Source organism: Lepus europaeus, chromosome 7 (assembly GCF_033115175.1).
Source record: "Lepus europaeus isolate LE1 chromosome 7, mLepTim1.pri, whole genome shotgun sequence".
NCBI lineage: Eukaryota > Metazoa > Chordata > Mammalia > Lagomorpha > Leporidae > Lepus > Lepus europaeus.
The window spans coordinates 105,870,512-105,892,149 of NC_084833.1; the positions used below are offsets into that span (position 1 = coordinate 105,870,512).

Sequence of the window (21,638 nt, forward strand, 5' to 3'; positions counted from 1 at the left end):
TCTCTGGCTTTGGGAAATGGGATCTGGCTGTCACCAAAAAGCTGTGGGCTCTCTGTGGTGAGGCAGTCTCAGCAGGTGGCTCCCGGGGTGGGCAGGTGGGTGGCAGGGACTGCAGCTGTAGGGGTGCTGGCAGGAGAGCCAGGGAGGGAAAGGGCATGGCCTGCAGTCGCCTGAGCCCTGTGTGACAAGTGCCGACGACAGCCACAGGGCAGCGCACTGCACAGAACACCAGAAGGCCCTAACGATTTACGGCCCCTCTTTACCCTGTGACGTCACCCACTGAACAGCCATGGGAATCGAGTTCCTCTCTGGGGAAGGCTGGGCACAGGCTTGTGGGTGGGCTGCCCCCAAGTGCATAGCTCCTTCTAATGCAGCCCCTTTGGGTGGCGTGGGAGTTTCTCTCCAGGGCCTCGCACAGTCCTGGAGTGCAGCAGACCGTTTCATTCAAACTGTATGGTACCTGGCACTGTAGGGGGCCACACCGGGACAAAGCCTGGGAGAGCACCAAGAGACTTCCTGGTGACTCCAGGGCACTTCCCTGGCACATGAGCCACACGTAGACGCACTGCCTGGGACATTGCCTGCTGGCCCATGTCCTGTGTCCGACTGCAGAGCTGCCTCTGTGCCAGGACTTGGCATATATTTATGGAAAGAAAGAGGCTCTCCTAGGATGTGCTGTTGTAGTGCAGTAGGTCAAGCCACCATATGCAATGCCAGCATTCCATATGAGCACCGGTTCGAGTCCCAGCTGCTCCCTTTCTGCACCAGCTCCCTGCCAATGTGCCTGGGAAAAAAGATGGCCCAAGAACTTGGGCTGCTGCCATTCACGTGGGAGACCTGGATGGAGTTCTAGGCTCCTGGCTTTGGCCTGGATCAGCCCTGGCTGTTGCAGCCATTGGGAGTGAGCCAGCGGATGGAAGATCTTTCTCTCTCTGTAATTCTGCCTTTCCAATAAATAAACAAATGTTTGAAAGAAGGAGACTCCTAAAGCATCAGGAGCCTTTGTTGCCTCCTCCAGGGCCTGGGCACAGCCTGCCCCGGGCCTCAACCAGACTCTGTCCAGGGCAGGGAGGAGCCACGGAGGGCCCCTGGGGCTCAGGCTGCACCGAAATCTCCGATTTCCTCCTCCTGGGTCCGATGGGGCCTTTATTGGCAGGTGCCACTGAGAGGAGAGAGGCCAGGGTTGGAGTGTGATCACCCCTCCCCTGGCTCCAGGGTCCTCCCAGGGCAACAAGCCGAGGGGAGAGGAAATCAATTTCAGAAACAAGACAGTTGTCAGAATCCGATGTAACCGGTTCCCGTCTGTGAAATTACTCGCAGGCCGGCTCCTGTCACCCCTGAGGTCCTGCCTGGACCAGCTGCTATTTACATTTTAATTTGATGTGAGAGGCTGATAGATTTTTAAACCACGGCAAGACAGCTCTGCCGCCTGCTCAGCCCCAGCATCCCCCTAGGCTGGGAGGTGGAGTGTGAGGGTCCCCAGACCCTGCCAGGGGAATTGCAGACTGAGCCAACTTGGGCCCTCTATGCCCCCTCAGCTTCCTCCTGCCTCTGGGGTCCCATCTCCCAGGCGTAGGGGGACCGGTGGGGGGGTGCCCCTTGCAGTTTACAAAGCTCTAGTGCATTCTTTGTAGCAGGTGTCAATCGTGTTCAGGAGCTGACTTAGGGTCCGTTACCCCCTCCATTACCAGTGAGGCTGCAGAGCCCCAGAGAGGTTCCCTGCTTTGTCTGAGGTCACACAGCTCGTGACTGGCAGCAAGGAAACCAAGCCCCGAGTCCCCCTGACAATTCGCCACCACCCTGCCTTGTGGAGGCCCTGCCTGGTTCCTTTCTCCCCTCGAATGAATTCTAGGGGCAGTGCGGAAGCAGGCTGAGAGGTGGAGTGGGGCAGGGCAGGGTGGGGAGGGGAGTGCGATGGGGACGGAGGCCCGGCAGGGGCAGGCTGATCTGGGGGGCCGTGTGTCAGGCTGTCTCTGTCTCCCTCCCTCTCTTCTTCCCCATGATTGGAGCTCAGCTGGTGTTTGTGACAAGTTCCCAACTCACCAGGGAGGGAAGACTCCGTTCTGAATACCCAAAGGGGAGGAGCAGTGCATGTAGGAAGAACGTGGAAGAAATAGGAAGCGAATGTCCTTGGCTGCTGGGAGGGGCTGGGTAGGCAGCAATCCACAGGAAAGAGTGGCAATCAGTTCCTGCCTTGCCGTGGGCAGGGGAGTGAGGCTCACTAGTGCCACGTGTGCACTGCCTCGTGGAATCCTCACAACAGCCCTGGTTCCCGCTGTGCAGGCGGACGGGAACCCTTGGGTTAGAGAAGTAAACTGGCCAAGGCACACAGCCAGCAAGTGGCTGAGCCGGACTCCCACCAAGGGTGTCCGTGGTCTCACCCACGGCGTAACACCGGGCAGAGGAGGACGGCAGACGGTGGAGCAGGTGCTGGGAACCAGAGTGTCAGGAGCTGAGCTCTGAACAAGAGGAAGGCAGGCTAACGTGGGGGGCTTGGGGCCTGGGCTTGGCTGCCTTCGCAGGCGGGGACTGAGGGGGACTGAGGAGGGCTCGGGCCTGGCTCTGTAGCACAATCACCTGGGAAGCTTTTGAAAAACATCATCGCGCAGACCCTGTTCCCAGAGGCCCTAGATTTAATGGGTCAGCACCCTGGTTTAATGCAGGCCAGCACCCTGATCGCTTAAGGACCACCTCCGCCCCCAGATGAGGCTTACACATAGCCCATGGTGGCAGACGGCCCCTCATCCCCCCTGCATCCTTCCTCTGCCTCAGGCAACAGAGCCAGCCCAGAGCCCAGAGCCAACAGGATTGAAAGAAGGGCACCAAGGTCAAGACTGTGAGGTTCTTCACCTGCCCAAGGAAGGGGCTTTGCTTTTCAAGGAAGTCCTTATGGAGGTCTAACTGGATCTCTCCAGCAACCTCAGAGCTTTGGCTGGATGGGATGCACTGGGCATGCTCAATGCCTTTCTGGATGTGCCCCTCTTTATCCTCTGGGAGGGCCTTCTCCAAGGGACAGCAGGTGCGCTGAAGCTCCTTGAGAACCCTGAAAACCCACCTTGTCAGTGGAGAAGGGGGCCCTTGGCTCAGAGCCCTCAGCCACTCTTGTTGGGGAAGGATTACACGCAGCGAGGGGGGGAGGGTGGGCCCCTCCTTCCCCCCAGTGCAGCCCCCTCCCCTTCCCTGCAAAGGCTTGTGTCTCTGTTCCTTGTTAACAAGCTCCTGACAAGAACAGGAGCCCTGTTTGGCAGTGTGAGATAAGCTGCCACAAAGGGGCATTGTTGGCACGTGGGGTGGCCAGCCTGGGCGGGTGGCAGCAGCTCCAGGCTTCCCCGGGGAAAGGCGGAGGAAGTGGGGGGGGTGCCTTCTGGCGCCAGCTTTGTTTTCCCCTTCTTAAAGAGCCAGGGCCGTGGCGTTGTTAATTTGATTGCACCCACTTCGGCTTCTTGTCTCCCCTGATTAGCCAAGCTCCACCTGAAGCATGAGATTAATTCAAATTGCATGGAAGCAATCAGCTTCGCTCTGAGAGCCAGTGGGGAGGTGCCTGTGCAGCTGGGGGCCTGTGGGACCCTGGCTGTCCACTGCCAAGTACACAGGGCGCAGAACGGGTACGGACGGTGTGTGTGAAGGCGGTTGGGGTGGGTCCTCGGGGGCTTGCACTGCACACATGTTTCTGCTGCATGGCAGCCCAGGGAGACCTTCAGAATTGCCAGGCCTCAGTTTGCCCAGCCGTGAAATGGGGATGAGGCAGTTCTTCTCTTGGCTGTGTGCCAAGGGGTACACGCTCAGGAGGGGAGCGTTTTCGAATGAAGGTGGGGGCTGGTCCTGCCCCTGCCCCCCAGCCTCTGGTCCTCTACTTCCCTGAGAATCCTGGCAGAGCGACAGCAACAATAACAGCTCGCAGCTATCGAGCGCTTGTTATGTGCAGGCACTGTGGCTAATGCTTTACATGAACGAGCTCATTCAATCTGCCCTCCCCGCCCCCACCAAATGCCCTAGGATGTGGGTGGCATCTTCATTCCTGTTTCAGAGATGAGGAGCAGAACCCTTTCAGAAACAGAAGGAGATGGTGCCATTTTTCTTTGACCCTCTGGAAAGACTTCCAGGTCATGGCTGTGACTACGCTAGATCTAGGGTTGGCAAACATTTTCTGTGAAGGGCCAGATGGTAGAGATTTTAGGCTTTGTGGAAGCCACTGCAGCTTGAGAGTGGCCACAGAGAGAACAGGTGCGGCTGGGGTCCTGTCACACAGGCCCCGCTGGCTGCCCTTGGCCCGAGGCCTGGTCTGCAGGCCCCTGCCCTGGAGTTTATGCACAGGTGAGGTTGGCCTGACCAAGAGGGAGCTTAGGGATAGGAAACTACTTGTCTTTAGGTGGGCCTCTTGTAGGATGGTAGAAACCACAGAACCTTCTAGTAACAGAGCTCTGGGGGCTGTTGGGGGTTGAATTATGTCCCCTGAGAAGCTGTGTTGAAGTCCTAGCCCCTGCTACCTGTAACTGTGATCTTACTTGGAAACAGGGTCTTTGCTGGTATAAGTTGGGGTCGTACTGGAGAAGGGTCCACCTTACTGCAGCAGACCCCGTCTTTATAGGAAGAGAAGAGACACACACAGAGGTCACACAGAGAGCAAGGCCACGCGGCAACGGAGGCAGAGGCCGGTGCGATGTGTGTACAACCCAGGGAACGCATGGACTGCGGGCGGCCATGGGACAAGGCGAGGGAGCTGCCTTCCCCAGAGCCTTTAGTGGGTGCACAGCTATGCTGGCACCCTGTGGTCTCACTTCTAACCCCAGGACTGTGAGGAGCAAGTTCCTGCTGCTGCAAGGCACAGGGTGTGGTGCTTTGTTACAGTCCGGGGGACACAAACACACAGGTTCTCAGGGCGATGTGTGCAGCTCCACGGAGGTGGAGGGGCTTCCCAGGGCGCCAGGTTGGGTGGGCTCTGCTCTCCCCACTCTAGGGACAGCCTCCCTCCTGTTGCACTCCCCCCGCAGTAGGCAGACAGGTGCAGGTGTGTTCAGAGGCCACCTCCACTCTGCCCCAGCATATGCCTCCCCTAGCACCCGGCCCGGGTGTTGACACATAGCAGGTACTCATTAGCTATTGCTGAATAACGAATGGACAATGGCAGCCCTGGACAGGAGTGGACACAGGCCAGAGAACATTTTCTTTCGACTCTCAATTCTCTGCAGAACTGAGAGGCCCAGAGGGCTGGGGCAGGGGAGGGGGAGTCAGGCGGGGGCTTGGGATCCCAGGGGAGTGTGCATTCAGCCCACCAGCCCCATTCCTTCTGGCTCGGGGCAGGACACCTGCCCGTTGTGCAATGAGTGGTGGGGCCCCTCAGCGGGGTGGGGCCTAGGATATCAGGTCTCACACACACCTCTGGATAGAAACCCTGGTGGAGCGTCAGCCAACGTGTGTCCTCAGAGACCTCCTGATGCGTCCTCTTTGACACAGGCATGTGACAGGCCACCCCTCGTTCCCATCCATCTGTTTCTAGGGATGGCGCTGTCATCTTCAGCTCTCAGCCCTGAGCCCTTGACTCAGTCTCCTGGCTCCTTTGGGCCAGTGCACTGAGGCCTGGTATTTCTGCCTTCAACATGGCCCTCAGAGGTCTCTCTCTCCAACCTCTGCTCGGGACCTAGTGTCATCTCCATCACCTAGCAGGTCACATCCAGACCTCAGGCCACTTTTCTCATCCAACCCCACCCCCACCTCAGCCGCCACCCTGTGGTCAGGTGCTCTCCTCACTGCCTCCCACCCTGGCTTCTCACTCCAGTGCCTTTTTTTTTTTTTTTTTTTTTAATGACAGAGTGGACAGTGAGAGAGACAGAGAGAAAGGTCTTCCTTTTTCCGTTGGTTCAGCCCCCAGTGGCCGCTGCGGCTGGCGCACTGCGCTGATTCGAAGCCAGGAGCCAGGTGCTTCTCCTGGTCTCCCATGCAGGTGCAGGGCCCAAGCACTTGGGCCATCCTCCACTGCCCTCCCGGGCCACAGCAGAGAGCTGGCCTGGAAGAGGAGCAACCGGGACAGAATCCGGCGCCCCCGACCGGGACTAGAACCCAATGTGCTGGCGCCGCAGGCGGAGGATAAGCCTAGTGAGCCGCGGCGCAGGCCCCCAGTGCCTTTGCTCATGCCATTCTTTCCACCTGGAGGCCTCCTTGCCTCTCTTTCCTATCCAAACCCTCCCTGTTCTTGCAGGCAGAACTTAAGCCCCGGCTTCTCCAGGAAGCTCAGTCTGACCACGCCTGTCCACCCTGGGAGTTTTCTTCTCTGACCTGACCTTGCACTTGTAGTGCTACACATTTTGACCTCACCTTGTTAGCTGCAGCTTCCTGGCTAGTTTGTAAATCCCTGGAGGGAAAGGGGGGGTGACGTCACCCTGCCTTTCAGACCTCGACAGCGTGCTGGGCGTGGGGGCTGCTCAGGAAGTGCACACGCTCTGCTTAGCCCCTGCAAACATTCATTCTGCCCTTACTGTCAGAGGGGCTTCAGGCCTCACCGGGGGAGCAGTTCTGGGCTCCCCTCTTAGGGATGGGTCTTGGGACTGCTTAGATCTCTGTCCGCCTGCATTCACTGTCTGTTAACTTGGGTTCCTCAGGGATGGCCTTGGCACGTCTTCTGTCTCCGCCTGTTGACTGCTCCCTTTACCTGGGCTGACCGTGGACAAGGCACGTTGTTTTGTTATTCATCCAATCTGCCCTGAATGATCGCCCAGAGCCCGGACTCAATGGCAGCTCTTCCGCGCTGCAGCAGCCGTGGGTGAAGTGTGAAGTGGTGGTGATAGAGGGGCCCAGGGGACTCCTGGGGATGAGCACTTATTGTTTTAGGCGTGGAGGCTGCTCAGGCAGGTGCAGCCCTCCTAGCCCTGCCACCAAACCTCTCTGGGTCACCAGAGGACCTGAGTTGCTATGGTGATAAGAGGCGGGGGGCCAGGCAAGGGGCTCTCCCCTAGGACACTGCTTTAGTCTACCTTGAATCTCTGGCATAAAGACCTCCTTTGGGGCTGAATTCAGGATGTGAGCTGTTGATAGCGAGGTGTCATGAGGTCAGTAAGACCTCCCACGTTTCAGCCACTCAAACTCAGCTTCATCTCTCTGTTACACCCCGAAACACCAAGGGCTACAGTTTCTGACACATGGGACCTGGAGAACTGGCAGTGCGTGCCCTTGGGTTTCCACTGGCACAATGAATGCAAACCCCTTGTTAAGTCCTGTCCATGGTGGGAGGGAAGAGGACAGGACTATGATCTCTCTGAACACAGGAGCAAACCAGGGCCCTGGGAGACGGTGGCAGGCCCCAGCTCACCCAGGGCAGAGTGGGGGACACTGGGACAAGAACAGGACTCCGGCTCCCTGGCCAAGGCTTTCCTGTCCTCTAAATGCACTCCTTGGGTTGGCCTCCCTGAGCCCTGCAGGAATTGGGGAAGGCCTGGGACTAGCCCAGGGCTGCAAATGCTCTGGCGAGGGCCCAGGCAGGACTGCCGGCTCCTTGTTCCTGTAAGAGGGGGCCACAGTGGGGAGCCTACCACTGAAAGGATGTGTCCAGCCTCTCTCCTGCTCTCTGTTTGATGACGCAGGAGACAAAGTGCTCCTTAGTCAATGAAGTCTGCAAGTCAAGAGGCCCAACAACCAGCTGCATCAGCATCGCCATGGAGATCATCACCATGGCTCCCTCTTCTTCACCCCACCCCCGCCCCCCAGCTGCACCAGCGGCAGGGGAGGCTGGGCCCACCTGCACAGGCTTGGCATGGGTCAGGGAGGATCGTGACTAATGACCACGACCCAGGGAGAGAGGGCAGGAAACAGCCCCCAAAGCCCACAGCTATGGCAGGGCCAAACCCCAGTTCCAGCCCAGCCCCAGCCAGTCTGACTGGAGGCCCACATCTCCTGCTTCCCACTCCCAGCCCATCTGCAGGTCCAGCAGAGTCTTTGTCCCTGACCCCTCACCCAGTAAGGGGACTCATAGGTGGAGAAGAGAGCTGAGGACATGACCTATGACCTGTGACCCCAGATGTGATGAGATCAGCCCTACAGCCTGGGGGCTGGTTGGCAGGCCAGTCCTTAGCACAGAATGACAGTGGTGCTATGTGCAGGAGTTCTATCCAGGGAGGACAGGACCAGCCCCAGCCTCCACGGGGCTTCTGTCTGGTGAGGAGACAGCACCCACCAGTAGGGGACACACCAGCAAACCTTGGGCTGGACACATGGCTTCTCTGTGCCTGTTTCTCATCTGTGCTGAGGGGCATGATGAGTGTGTGTGTGGACTTCCTGATCCAGGCTCCAGGCCCCTGCCCTGTGGACAGCCATCCCTCAGTCTACGGTCATGCTGGTGGCAGGGCTGGTCCATGGCAGGACAGATGGCGGAAGTGACCTTGGACATCAGTGCAGGGAATTCCCCGCACCAGGAGCGTGGCCTAGGAAAGAGCTCTGGGGCTGTGGATGGCCACGTCTTTCCACTCCTTGCCTTGGGAATGGGCAGGGCTTCCAACACACAGCCATCTCATCCAGGGTTTTACTTCCTGGCCTTGGTATGAATGGGCAGCCAAGGCAGGTGGCCGAGCCTGCCCGGCGCCCAGCGGCTTCCCCTTGCACTCCATCGACCCCCAGGACAGTCTGCCTCCATTCCCTCCTGCCTGACTTCCTGTGGCTGTGGCAGGGTGCTGCTCGCTGAGGGCTCTTGGCTCTCCCTTTAATTGGTCTGACATTTTGCTAAACAAACAAATCAAAACTCAAACCAACAAAGAGCCCTTATGTGTTTAATTGGCCATGGGCTTTGTCTGGGGCCCAATGGCTGGAGCCTCCACAAAGTGGAGGAGCATCTGGGGGAGGTACCAGGACCCGCCTAATAAGGTCACCTGCTGGAGGCGGGGGCGGGGGGCCCGGGAGGCATTGCCACGCCGTGGCGACATCAAAACCCAGCCAGCCGTCTTCTGCCTCAGCCGCGTGGCTGTGCACCTGCCTCTCACTGAAGAGCCACTTTGAATATGCTTCAGTTTTCTCCCATGTGTCCGTCGGAGGAGGAACTGCCTCCTCCTCCTCATGGTCATTATCTCTCTGTTTTATATTTTAAAAGGGAGATAAAAGGCAGCTCTGTGGACGTGGTATTTTCTTCTGTTAATTACATTTATTTTCCACCAAGTTCTGGGAGGCAGTCAGGTGGCCTGCAAAGACCACGCACGCTGCTGGACCTGCAGCTGCTCTGAGCTGGAGTCAGCCAGGGCCTGGAGTCTACTCCCGGCCTCTTTGTTGTACAGATGAGAAACTAAGGCTCGGAGAAGGAAGGGACGGCTCAGGAGATACAGCCAGTGGGTCAGGGCTGGGAGCAGCATCTGGGCTGTCACTCTCACTCTGAGCTCTTTCCTCCAAACCAGGAGTCCGTCAAGCTACCCTGGGGCCAGCAGGGCCTGGTTGGCGGCCAGCAAGGAGGCCTGAGGACTTGGAAGCACAGAGGCAGGGGCAGAATGGAAGTTCTGGGGCAGGCCAGGCCCCACCCAGTGCCCAGCCCCACCCCCAGGCCCTGGTCAGGGTCATTGTCGGACGGAGGCCCTGCCATACCCAGCCCTCAAACGTCCTAGGCCCTCCCTCCCCCTCTCCTGCCGGCCTGGCCAGGGCAGGTCCCTGGGGGCTGGCATGGATGGGGTGTTGGCCATAGAGGAAGGCTGTGAGGAACAGAGGGAGTGTGAGAGGGGCGGCTGGGAGGCGGCCTCTGAGCAGGCTGTGTGACAGAGGGCCAGGCGGTGCAGTGAGCGGGAAAATGTGACCCGGAGGTGCTTGGGATGGGAGCAGATGCAGGACAGGAGGCCCGCGGGCCCTGCTGGGGAGAGAGGCAGGAGCCAGTGACAGAGCAGCTGGCGTGGGGACATGGGAGCAAGGGAGTGAGGCGGGAGCTCCCTGGGAAGAGGGAGCATGTGTGTGTGTGTGTGTGTGGGTGGGTGGGTGGGTGGGTGGGTGTGGGTTCATAAAATGTGCGCTTTCTTAATGCCCCAGTGTTTCACGGCCACTGCCTGGGCTGCGAGTGAGGATGGCGGAGGAAAGGGACTTGCCCAGGGCCCCTCGGAACAGGATGCGCCAGTACAGGACGGACAGCCTGGCTCCCCACCTCCTGACTGCTGCGCCCTCCGTCACCCATGTCCCCTCAACTCCAGGGAGAACCTGCAAGCCACAGATCCAGCAGCTACGCTGGCCCGGCTAGAGCCCCTCACTTACAGAGAAAGAGCAAAGACAGGAGCAAGTCTGGGGCGAGCCTGGCGGGCGCGGCCTGGGGAGAAGGACCCGATTGGCTCCCGAGGCGCCCGCCCCGCCCCTGCCTCCCGCACCGTGCGGCAGCAGCGAGCCCTGCCTGGCCGAGGGATGTAGATTGATTGCCTGGTTTTATTAAGGACAAAGTGCTTTTTGATAGTGTGAGGCGAGTGGTTCCCCAGGGCGGGGATTCCGGCCCGGAGCTCCCTGAGCAGCGATCGATCGCCGCCTCGCCGGGGCTTCCCTGCCGTGAGCAGAGCCGAGTACCGGGCTCCAGCGCAGGCAGAAGACCTCTGATTCTTCCAGGACGGGGCCCCGGGGGCACGGGGAGGGCCGCACGCACAGCGGGCCCCATTGCAGGAAGCTCCCCACGCCACCCCGGGGCAGCGCCCTTGCAACAGCTGGCTGTGGGACTACACGGGGTCTGCCCTGCTCTGGACACAGACCCGAAGGGTACCATTCTGATGCCTGCACTCAGCAGCCTGCAGATCTGTGCAGCCCAGCGGGCTCACCAGGGTCATGCAGCCACTGAGCCAAGGACCCCAGACTCACATGGGGCTGGGCCAGACACGAAAACTCGGGCTCTCGTGCAAGGGCCGCCAGCCACAGCATGGGGCCCACTCCCTGACCGGCTGTTCTCCCATTACCTGGCCCCCCTGGGAAAGTGTGCTGTGACTTGGAACCGTGACTGATAATCCCCAGCGCTGGTCCAGGGATTGAGAAGGTGCAGACACAGCACCGGCTACAGTGAGCTGTGTCACATCTTTGACTTTTTCCAACACGTCTTTCTTTCTCTTCCCGTTGGTAGCTCCTGCGCTGGTCACAGCAATTTTGTGGGGTGGGTGGGCTGGGAGTGAAAACTTCAAGCACAGGTGCAGAAACTGGAGCACAGAGAGGCAAAGTGACTAGCCCAAGGTTGCACAGCCCGGCGGGCAGACAGGGACGGCAGCCCAGGCTTTCCGACAGTAAGACTTTCTCTTATGTTGTGTATCTGGGGCCTTCCTTTCTGAGCTGACCGAAATAAGCTGTTTGATGTGAAGATCGTAGTAAACGGGGTGCCCTGGTGCATTTCAGGGCAGACAACCTGGAGCAAATGGTGATGGGCAGGGTGCTGGGAGGCGAGGCCCTCCTTTCCTACGAGAGGGCGTCTGAACGTCCCTCTCAGAGGGTCCCACGCTAGGGAGAGCAAGGAGCTAGGCAGGGAGGATGCTGAGAGGGGCAGCTGGGGGTGCCGTGTAGGGGCAGGACTCACTCTTGACGGTGAGGAACATGGACTTGCTGATGTCGGTGCCCACGCCGTTGCTGGCCTGGCAGAGGTAGTAGCCGATGTCCTCTTCTAGGACGTGACGGATCAGCAGCGAGCTGTTGGGCAGGATCTGGATGCGGCCGGTGAGGGGCACCGGGTGGTACTGCTGGGGGTTCCCGCTCCCTGGAAGGGGGCAGCAGTTAGGAGTGCTGGAGTTCTGCCCAGGGAGGGTGCCAGGTAGGACTGGAGGGCCAGAGGAACCGCCCTGGTTTCCCCCTCTCGCCCATCTAGGGTCATTTTGCAGCACAGCCTGCGCCATTGTCAAAATGCTGGAGCCACATGGCTCCTGCTGGTCGTGGGAGAGACAGAGGCGTGCAGCTGGGGTCTGGGCCTCTGTTCAGTGCCCACCTTGGCCCTGAGCTGCCTGGCGGGTGAATTCCTTGGAGAAGAAGCAAGAGATGTTTTTGGGCCACTTGGGAACAGGCAGAGAGAAGCCTGAGCTTTCAAATGGCAGCGGCCTGGCCACAGGCAGTCCAGTCTGGCAGAGAGGCCAGACTTCCTTCAAGCAGGGCTTGGGGACATTCCTCCCGCCCCCAGGGTCAGCAGTGGACACAGCCTAGGACATGAGGCTTGGGCAGACACCCAGTGGGGCCTTGGGAGGAAGCTGGGCTCTAAGAAGGATCTCGAGCCCACAGCAGGTTGACTGAGCAGCAGGGCAATGAGGCTGTGGCAGCGAGGGCAGGTGCTGCACATGTACCGAGTCTGGGCCGGAGGTGGGCAGGGGAGGGCAAGTATGTGGGGAGCATAGGACGTTGGGAGTCAGCACGAGGGCAGATCCCTGGGGGCGACTGAGGATGACCCCTAGATCGAGGTAGCCTGAGGTCAGGTGACAGCCCAGGACACCCACCCAGGGCTAGTGAACAGGCCAAAGTCCAGCAGAGCATCCTCCTGTGCCCCCTCCCCTGCCCTTCCTGCAGACGCTGGCTGGGCCCAGGGCGTACCCTTGGCGTGCTTCCACATGACCTTGGGCGGCGGGTAGCCATCCACCGAGCAGTTGAGCACACCAGCTTTGCCGTAGATGCCATCCTGGTTGTTGGGCTGCACCACAAATCGAGGGGGCACTGTGGAGAGAGCAAGTGGTGGAGAAAAAGGTGTCTCAGTCCTTGACAGGTGTCCCAGGCTCAGGCACCTTGCACTCCATGCCAGCCCTTCCTGGCTGGACCACTGTAAAGTGGGGAGCAGGCAGCTTCTGAAACCCGAGAAGCTGAGAGCTTTTGCTGAATATGAGGGTGAGATCTGGGGGTTCTGAGTTCCAATCTTGCCTTTGCAGCAAGTGTCTCCTCAGTTTGCTGACTTGGAAAATGAGATGCTGGGCCCCTATGATCCTGAGGGGCCCTGCTGGAGCCAACCTCCCATAAGCCCGTGATTCAAACTGGAGACCTAGAGCCACTGCCCCAGCAGCAGGGCAGCGCCAGAGCTCCCTCCCGCTGCGGCGGCCTGTCCCACTCACCGCGCACAATAAGCTGCCGCTCCCTGCTCACGGTGGCCGCGGCGTTGCTGGCAATGCACGTGTAGTTGCCGTTGTGCTTGAGGGAGACGCTGGAGATCTGCAGGGAGCTCATGAACTCCTTGCTCTCGATGGTCACACCCGAGCCTGAGATGATCACCTGTCCGTCCTTCCTCCAGGTGATGCGGATGGGCATGTCCCCCGAGGACACCACACAGGGGATGTAGAGCAGCTGGCCGATGGAGGCGGGCGGGAACTCAAAGGGCTGGATCAGAGGGGGCACTGGAAAGGCAGTGGTGCTGCTGTCAGGCCCCCACTTGCCCCAGCCCAGCCGGTTGCCTCGCTGTGGGGTTCTGGGCAGCCCCAGGCCCCAGCATGGGCCTTAACTAGGGCTCCCCTGGCTCCTGTGTACCCAGCGACTCCCAGGGGAGCCGGGGGGCCCTGCTTGGCTCCTGTCCCTGCCCACTTAGGCCTGGACCCACTGCCTCTGTGGGTCTGACCTTAACTCTGACCTTTAGCTTTGTCCTTGAACTTGAATCACGTGTGTCTTGACTTCTACCCACCTGCTGACCCGCTCTCAGCTTGTGCCCATGTTCTCATCCCAGAGATTCATCTCACAGCTCTCTGGGGGCCTGGGATAGACTAGAGATAACGTGTCCAGGAGACAAGAGAGGAAGGCTGGTGAAGAGATGGTCCCCACGTGTGCCCCGTAGCTGCTGGTCTACACCTGGGATGCTGTATTCAGGTCTCCCCCAACAGAGGGGCCACCTCCTGCCCTGCCCCTGTGCACTGTCATCAGGTGTTGGGACCGGCGAGGCTCACACCCTTGGTCACTTCACTCGCTTCACAGGTGTCGCCTCGTATCATGACCTGGGCTTGGCGGTCCCCACTTTGCAGATGAGAACACTGAGGTTCAGAGCAGAGAAGGCATTGCTTGAGGTTTCAAAAGAGCTGATGGCAGGATTTGAAATATCATCTGCTCTCCACATCCAGGCTCTATTTTTTTTTTTTTTAAGATTTTTATTGATTTATTTGACAGGTAGAGTTACAGACGGTGAGACAGAGAGAGAGAAAGGTCCTCCCTCCGCTGATTCACTCCCCAAACTGCCGCTGATCCAAAGCCAGGAGCCAGGCGCCCCCTCCCGGTCTCCCATGCTGGTGCAGGGACCCAAGCACTTGGGCCATCCCCTACTGTCCTCCCGGGCCACAACAGAGAGCCGGACCTGAAGAGGAGCAACCAGAACTAGAACCCAGTGCCCATATGGGACGCTGGCGCCGTAGGCGGAGGATTAACCAAGTGAGCCACATCACCGGCCCCGTCTCTCTCTCTTTTTTTTTTTAAAAAAGAATTATTTATTTGGAGGGGTGAGCATGGTGGGGGGTAGGGTGGGTAGGGGATGAATCTTCCATCCACTCAAATGGCCACAATGGCCAGGGCTGAATCAGGTGGAAGTCAGAAGCCAGGAACTCCATCCGGCCTCCCATGTGGGTGGCAGGAACACAAGCACATGGCCCATCTTCTGCTGCTTTCCCAGGCACATTTAGCAGGGAGCTGGTTGGGAAGTAGAGCAGCTGAGACTTGAACCGGCACTCGGCAGTGAAATGTAGGCATCTCAAGCCACTACTTAACCCGCTGGATCACAACACTGCTGTTTGGAGGGACTCTTGAAGATAGCCCCAAAATGCCCAGACCAGAGACCCTCTGGTCTCATGAGTGGGTGGCAGGAATGAGCAGAGGGAGCTCTGTGGTCTGCACTACAGTCAGGTGTTCAGATTCACCTGGGCAAAGCTCTGTCTGCTCAGCCTCCCTCCCCTTGGAGCTGCTGCCGCCCCTCCTCCCTTGCCGCTTAGCCCCTGGGGTCCTGTTGCTTGGAGATGGACCCTCCCTTCTGGGCTCAGGCTAGAGCATCAGCCATTATCTTTATGATAACTCAATTAGGCTGCAGCGGCTTCCCTAGCAAGTGGAGGAGAAGCCAGCGCAGGAGACAGACAATCGGCTTAACAAGCCTGAGCACCTTGGACACGGGGTCGCCTTTCTGTAGTCAAGTAATTCAATTACAAGGCCGGCCGAAGTCCTCTGGCCTCCACGCAGGCTCCAGCCCCAGCTTCTTGGGATCCTGCTTCTCTGGGGCCACCTAGGATGGCCGCCGTGGGGGATGAGCCCCCCGAGGGGAAGGGAAAGTGGCACTGAGTGTAGGTTCCAGGTGCCCCCTGCACCTTCAGGGTTTTCAGCGCTCAGCAGGAAGCTGTCTGTGGGGATTGGCCAACGCTGGATACAGAAAAGCCCCCCTGCTGCCTTGTGGATCCTTGGGCCAGTTCTTGACTGAGACTTCTAGGTCTCAGGGACGCTGCCTCCACGACCCTCAGCAGGGCCTCCGTGTTGTCTCCCACCTTGCCCTTCAGTCCAGCCCCGGGCTCCCTCAGCGCACCACGGCCACCTGCAGCGCCACACCATAGCCTGCCTGGGTGAGCGCAGCTGGACACCGTGCTTCTTGTCTTTCACCACTTGTCCCTGTCCCCGCCTGCTTGGCTTTGTCTCCGCCTATTCTAGATACACTTGGCTTTGGGGGCTCCGGTCGCTGTCAGGACCTCCTCATTCCCATCTCTGGCTGTCATTCTCCCCCTGGGATGAGCCATTGCCTCCCACCCCCCATATTTGTTGGCCCTTAGGCATCTTCAGATGGATTCCTCTGGAACCTTGACTCTAGCAATGGCCCAATGCCCAGTCCCAGAGAGTCCTCTTGTTGGGCTTCTGAGGGTCCCCCCCCACCCCAGTGCATGTGTGTGTGCCCAGGTCAACTCTAGGCCTCTGGGCTTCTTTAGGCTTTCTGCTGGACTCGCTGCAAAGACCCACATCTGCCACCAGTTTGCCTCCTTGGGCCTGGAGGAGTCCTTTCAGATCTGCCCAAATGCCACTTCTTCCGTGAAGCCCACTTTCCTCCAGCCCTTGGCAGGCACCTTGCTCCTCTCCACTTACCATGGGTCAGCTGTATCACCACCCACTGGTGCTGGGAGCTGGAGTTGTAGAACCAGGTCTTATTTACTTGGCAAATCGTAGGCACCCAATAAATGCTTGTCGGATGAGCAAAGCGAATGAACATAGGTCTGGGTGCCATTTCCTGCGGTGACCTTAGAAGCTCACCTGTGAGGCAGGTGAGGGGTGGGGACAGCAGGGGATGGGGGTTCACCCAGAGTAAGGGGGTGCCCTGTGCTGTTCCCCAAGATGCTGTATTTGTGCTTTGGAATTCTGGGGCCCCCTAGGGGCCAGGCCTATGAGGTCCCAGCATCAAACTGGCTCCTGTGACTTAAAAGCCCTGTGGACACAGGACCATGAACAAGGGGGGAGAGTGGTGACAGTGACCAAGGGCTGGAAGGCAGGGCATACGAGCAAGGCAAGAAGGTGGGAGGAGGGGGCTAAGGGGCTGTCAGGCCTGGAGGCCCCCACCAATGGGGATGAACGGCTAAAGCACCACACTGCCACTGTGCACAGGGCAAGAGGCTAGAGGCAGGCTGAAGTCAGACAGTGAGACTTGGTTCAGGCAAGGGGAAGGCTGTCTGAGTAAGAAAGGATTTTAGATAATAGAGCAAGTTACTAAGGCAGTTTAATTCATTAATTAACTAATTCATCTAATATTTATGGAACGCCTGCTCTGTGAGGGCGTGATGCTCCATGTGGGCTGGGGAGAGCAGACGCATGCTCACACTACAGACAGGGCTTTCGGGAGCTGCTGGGGAGGGGAAGACACCTCCCGCCCTGAGGACTGGACAAGCACCATGCTGAACTCAGAGCACACGGGGCCATCCCACTAGTGGGTGATCTGACAGTTAAAGGACACACATGCTTTCAAAATTCAGATGGGATGAGGGAGAGAGGGGCAAGGCTGAGGCAGGGGACAGTGGCTGCTTGTCCTGCAGACAGCTAAGGGATGTGGCTCCTGCTTAGAAGCCAAGTCCATGGGGACTCTTCCTGATGCACAAGCGGCGGCTGCCCAGATCCAGCGCTGCTCTTTGACCAGTGATGCACAGTGCCTTTCCCAGCGCTCAGCCAACAGGCACGGGCTGGTGGAACGTGTGTGTCCATCTCTACCTTGGGCAGCTCAGTCCGTCAGGAGGCAGGGTCTCTGACCATCTCCACCCTGGTGATAGCCAGGGCCCCCTGCCCCCAAGTCCTAGCTCTGCCAGCAGACAGCCTGGGTGTAGGGGGCACAACCGGGAGTTTCTCTCAGGTGCCCTGCTGTGGCCACGGCCCTCATTAGCAAGCTCTCACCATGCCCAAGAGGCTGGAGGACGCAGTGGCTGACAGGGCTGCTGGGGCTGTAACACTGCATGCAGTGCCGTGTCCAGCCACCATAAAGTCTTTATGGCCACTTGTTTGGGAGTGTCACTCAGGGGAAAGTGTGCTGACCACCAGCCCAGCCCATAAACGCTTTATGGCATTTCTCATCAACTCTCTTTGAGCATGAGCCTTTATTTATTGCACCTGTTAGCAGAGTGCACCGTGGGAAGTCAGGGCTTCTGTGCAGCACGGAGATGGGAAAGAGGGGGCCAGGACGCTGGGTTCCACTTAAGGGACCATGATGGGCAAGCTGCCTCCTCACTGCCCTCTTTGCTTCTGCTTCTGAGCCTCGGTTTTCTTCATCTGCAAAGTGGAGGGGTTGGACCAGCTAATCTCGAAAGCCCAACACTGATTTTCCAGTTCTATCAGGTCTCCTATTCAGGAACAATGGCAATGAACTTCAGTTTCTTACAGAATCGCTCATCTTGGGAAGCCCTTCCTGGACCACCTTATATAGAACCACAAAGCCTCACCCCCTGGCCTTGGCACTCTCATTCTCACTCCTGCGAATGAGACATCTGTTATGTATTTGACGATGGTGCGTTTCTCCACTAAAATATAAGCTCCCTGGTGCCCGGGATTTCCGTCTGTTCTGAGCATAGCTGTACAGTGCCTCAAATATGGAGAGTGCACAGCAAATACCAATGAATGAACCAATGGGTACTTCATCAGCGCTGTCATCATCTTCATCACCACTGCCAACGTCATCAGTCCTGACTGTCCTGTAAGGCAGTTTCTTACTGCTGTGTTCCTGGCTCCCCTGGCTGGGGAAGCAAGGCTCCTTAGTACCCAATTCCCCCAGGTGTGGCGAGCGATCTCCTCTGATGGAGTCTGCTGTGCTCTCTTCCCATGGATTCCGGCAGAGTTCCTTCCAAACCTCCACCTCTGCCAATAGCAGGCCAGGTGCCCTGCTCTCTCTCAAACCCCCCGACCACAGAAACCCCGGCCCCTTCATCAGGGTGGGAAAGGGCCTCTGCCATAGGCTCTCAGGATATGGCAGGGGCGAGATGGCGCTGGGCCCTGGGCAGTAGGGGAGAATGATTGTGGGTAGGGAGTAGGCGCATGTATGTATGTGTGTACATGTGTGTGTGCATGTGTCTTTTTACTGGCTCTCCACAGGGACCTGGCACACCTCCTGATCCTGGCCCTGATGAGCACGGGCACACAGTACCTCACACCTTTGGTTTGGCTCCAGAGACCCTTGGAGGCTTAGATAGGGATGGAGATGTCTCTTCACCAAGCCAATGCCAAGGTGCGCCCAGTGCAGCCCCGTCTTCCTAGTTAATTAAACAGCGTGTGTGCCCAGAGATGCTTTTGTGCTATGTTATTTTTCAGCTACAGGGGGTCCTAAGGTCAACAAGTCCAGGCTGGATTTGTGTGCCTGCCTCTTAGCACCCTGCCAAGGAGCTCTCCTTGTGCCCAGAGACAAGTACCCGCCCCCCCTGCAGCTCGGCTCTCCCCGACACCCAACGTTATGTGTGCCAAATCCTAGGCAGCTCTCAATACATCCTCTACCCTCTCTCCCTTCTGCCCCTCGCACCTTGTCAGGTCACAGAGAGCTCACTCGGGCAATGCTTCACTGGGCCCCACCTGCTGCCACCTTTTGTGGCTCAGGAACTGTGCCTTGCAAGAGGGCACAGAGGGAGCATCTGTGTATATGTAACGGCATGCACGCATGTGTGTGTGCTCAAACACGGAGAGGTGATTGTGCGACTGTGTTGCTTGTGCACACTTGTATGTGCCAGGGTGTCCAGGCATGTGTACCCACAGAGAGGCGCCTGCACGTGTGTTCGCTTCTCAGCTCAGTGTTTGAAAAATTCATTAGGAGACAAGCAGTCCCAGAAGGAATGGAGTCAGCAGTTGTTTTTCCAGCTCACAGAGCTGCATAGTTTTTGCCCCTCCCTGCCCACCAACCATTGGCTCCACAGAGAGGTGTTGGGGGAGGGGACCTCCAATTTATCTCCGGCTTCCAGGGCCCTGTCCTACCCCACCTAGCCCTTTCCTGCACTCCTGCTGTCTGCTCCGGTTTCCAGCAGGGCAGTAGCACTGGGGTCTGCAGTGCTGCCCCCTGCCCATCCCTTCCCCCGCCAGGGCCAGGGCTCCCTCGCCATGCCCAGGGGCACCTCCTCCACCCCCTCCATGGGTAGCTCTTGGAAGAGCAGCGCATCAGCTAATCAAGCAGCGTGATCATAATCAGCTCTGATGGGTTCTTCTGCAAAAGTGCATTCTAATGAGGCGAGGGAGGAAGGGGGAGGGGGAGGAGGGACCCAGGCTTGGGGAGTGGTGGGGGCATGGGGACCCCTCACACAAGTGGTCTAGGGAGGAAAGAGGGGACCACACCTCTTCTAGGGCTGGGTTTCTGGAATTTTTCAGAACCTAAGGGTGGGGAAGGGAGCCTGCACATGGTTCTCTCTCTCTCTCTCTCTCTCTCTCTCTCTCTCTCTCACACACACACACACACACACCCTGCTTTGTGGATACTACGCTTGTGTTGGGTGCTGGGTATACACACGTGGCCAGGGCATGGGCTCTCTCTCTCACACCCCGCCCCCTCCCCCACCCTGGGCTGGGGCACTACAGGCCCGACCAGCCGCTGAGGCGGACTGCATCAGATTCAATTCATTAGGGCTGATCGCTCCCGGAACGGGGCTGCATAATTGATGAGCGGAGCAGCTCTGAGGATGTTCCGAGGCCTCGGAGCGCGCAGCTGCCCTGTTGTTATTGCTTCCTTTTAAGCCAGCAGACCCGGCTGAGTGCTCGCTGGTGCGTGTGGGCGAGGGGAGCGGCGAAGAGGTTAGATGGTTTAATACCTGATGTTTACACTGTGAACACTCGGTCCCCTGCTTCTGCGGGAAATGGATACAGGTGCCGTGAGCACAGCCGGGCAGGCGGGCTGGCTGGATGCCACCGTCACCGCTGATGTGCCCGGGGTGCCAGGAGCTTGTGAGGCTCCTGCTGGCATGGCAAGGCCCTTGGGCTGGGCAGAAGCACTGGGCTGAGGAGGTGACCAGGACAACCCTCAGCCCGACTGGGGTGCAACAGCGGGGGGCGGGGAGGGCTCCTCTCCTCCCCAGGCCTGTGATGTTACAGAGCCCCCCAGTACTCTGGGCTCAAAGCGAGGTTTCCCATAAGTCACTCACTTGACCTGGACACACACACACCCACACCCACACCCACACACAGGCTGTCTGGCACTGTGACAGGTGGTAAGTACGCAGGTGCACAGGACATAGCCTGTGTACTGGCAAGGATGAATGCGGATGACAGAGCACGTATGAGGCACACGGGAAGGACCCACTCATCTCCTGTCCACGGCCCTCCCACCTGTATGACCCATGGTCCCACATGCTCGAAGGGCCAAAACCAGATGCTGCCTCTATCCCCAAACTCTCCCTCCCTCCAGACCAACCTCTCTGTCAGCAGTGGCCGTATTCAATCTGTCACCAGTCCTATAGCAAGGAAGTCCCTGCAGGCTGGGGCCTTCTCCTTTTTCCCTTCCCTCTCATGAGCCCCAGGGTCCACAGTCCCTGCAGGATGTGGATAGGGGTGCGTGTCTCCTGAACCTTATTTCCTCACTGCCCTGGGGTGCCACAGACGCCCAGGGGAGGGGAACCCCCCGAAGCCAGGTGCTCTCAGAGTCTCAGGATCCCCTCCCCTCTCCCTCCCAGGTGGTCCCGGATGCTGTATTTATCCCTGAAGGGCATCTGGGGGCAGAATTCCACCCCTAGCCTTCCCTTCTCCTGGTTCTGGAGTTACCAGAAAAATTGTCTGCACATGACAAATTACTTAGTCTTTCCAGGCCTCAGCCTTTTGCTCTGGGATTTGGGGAGGAAGCACTGCCTGCATTAGGTAAGCTGCAGTTGTGGGGTTCAATAGTGATGCACGCAGAGGTGCGCCCTCTACACTGAGCCCTGCCCTGATTGTAATGACCACAGGCTGGAGACCAGAAGCCCCGTCCCTCCTCCCCGGCACAGCCACGGGCTGCAACGGAGCCTCAGGCCGCAGAGACCGGCTGCCTGCTCATCTTCCCAATGCCCCAGCCCACCCTGGCTCTTACCCGTCACGGTCACCTCGGATTCAGTAACTGCCCACCCCCAGCCACCTGGGTTCCACCGACCTCTTCTTAGCTGTGCCTCACAGGGTCCAGTCTCTCGCCATCCTGCCCCCGACCTACCAGGCACCTTCCTCTCACCAGCTGTCCAGACAGTTCCAGGCCTGTGGGTTCCAAAGACTCATACACCTGCACAGGCCCAGGGCCTAGGGCCCAGCCACCTAGGACTTGCTCCTTCATTCATTTGTTCCCCTGTATTCAT

General features: G+C 58.6%; 1 protein-coding gene across 1 annotated transcript in view; it reads right to left on the reverse strand.

The window, feature by feature from the left end:
* Positions 1–21,638, reverse strand: part of DSCAML1 (DS cell adhesion molecule like 1) — a 324,313-nt gene that overhangs the window by 57,090 nt on the left and 245,585 nt on the right. The window contains exons 8-10 of the mRNA XM_062197103.1: positions 12,993–13,271; positions 12,484–12,603; positions 11,489–11,665 (exon numbers count right to left, since the gene is read on the reverse strand). Coding sequence (XP_062053087.1) covers positions 11,489–11,665; positions 12,484–12,603; positions 12,993–13,271 — 576 coding nt within the window. The remainder of the gene's footprint in view (positions 1–11,488; positions 11,666–12,483; positions 12,604–12,992; positions 13,272–21,638) is intronic.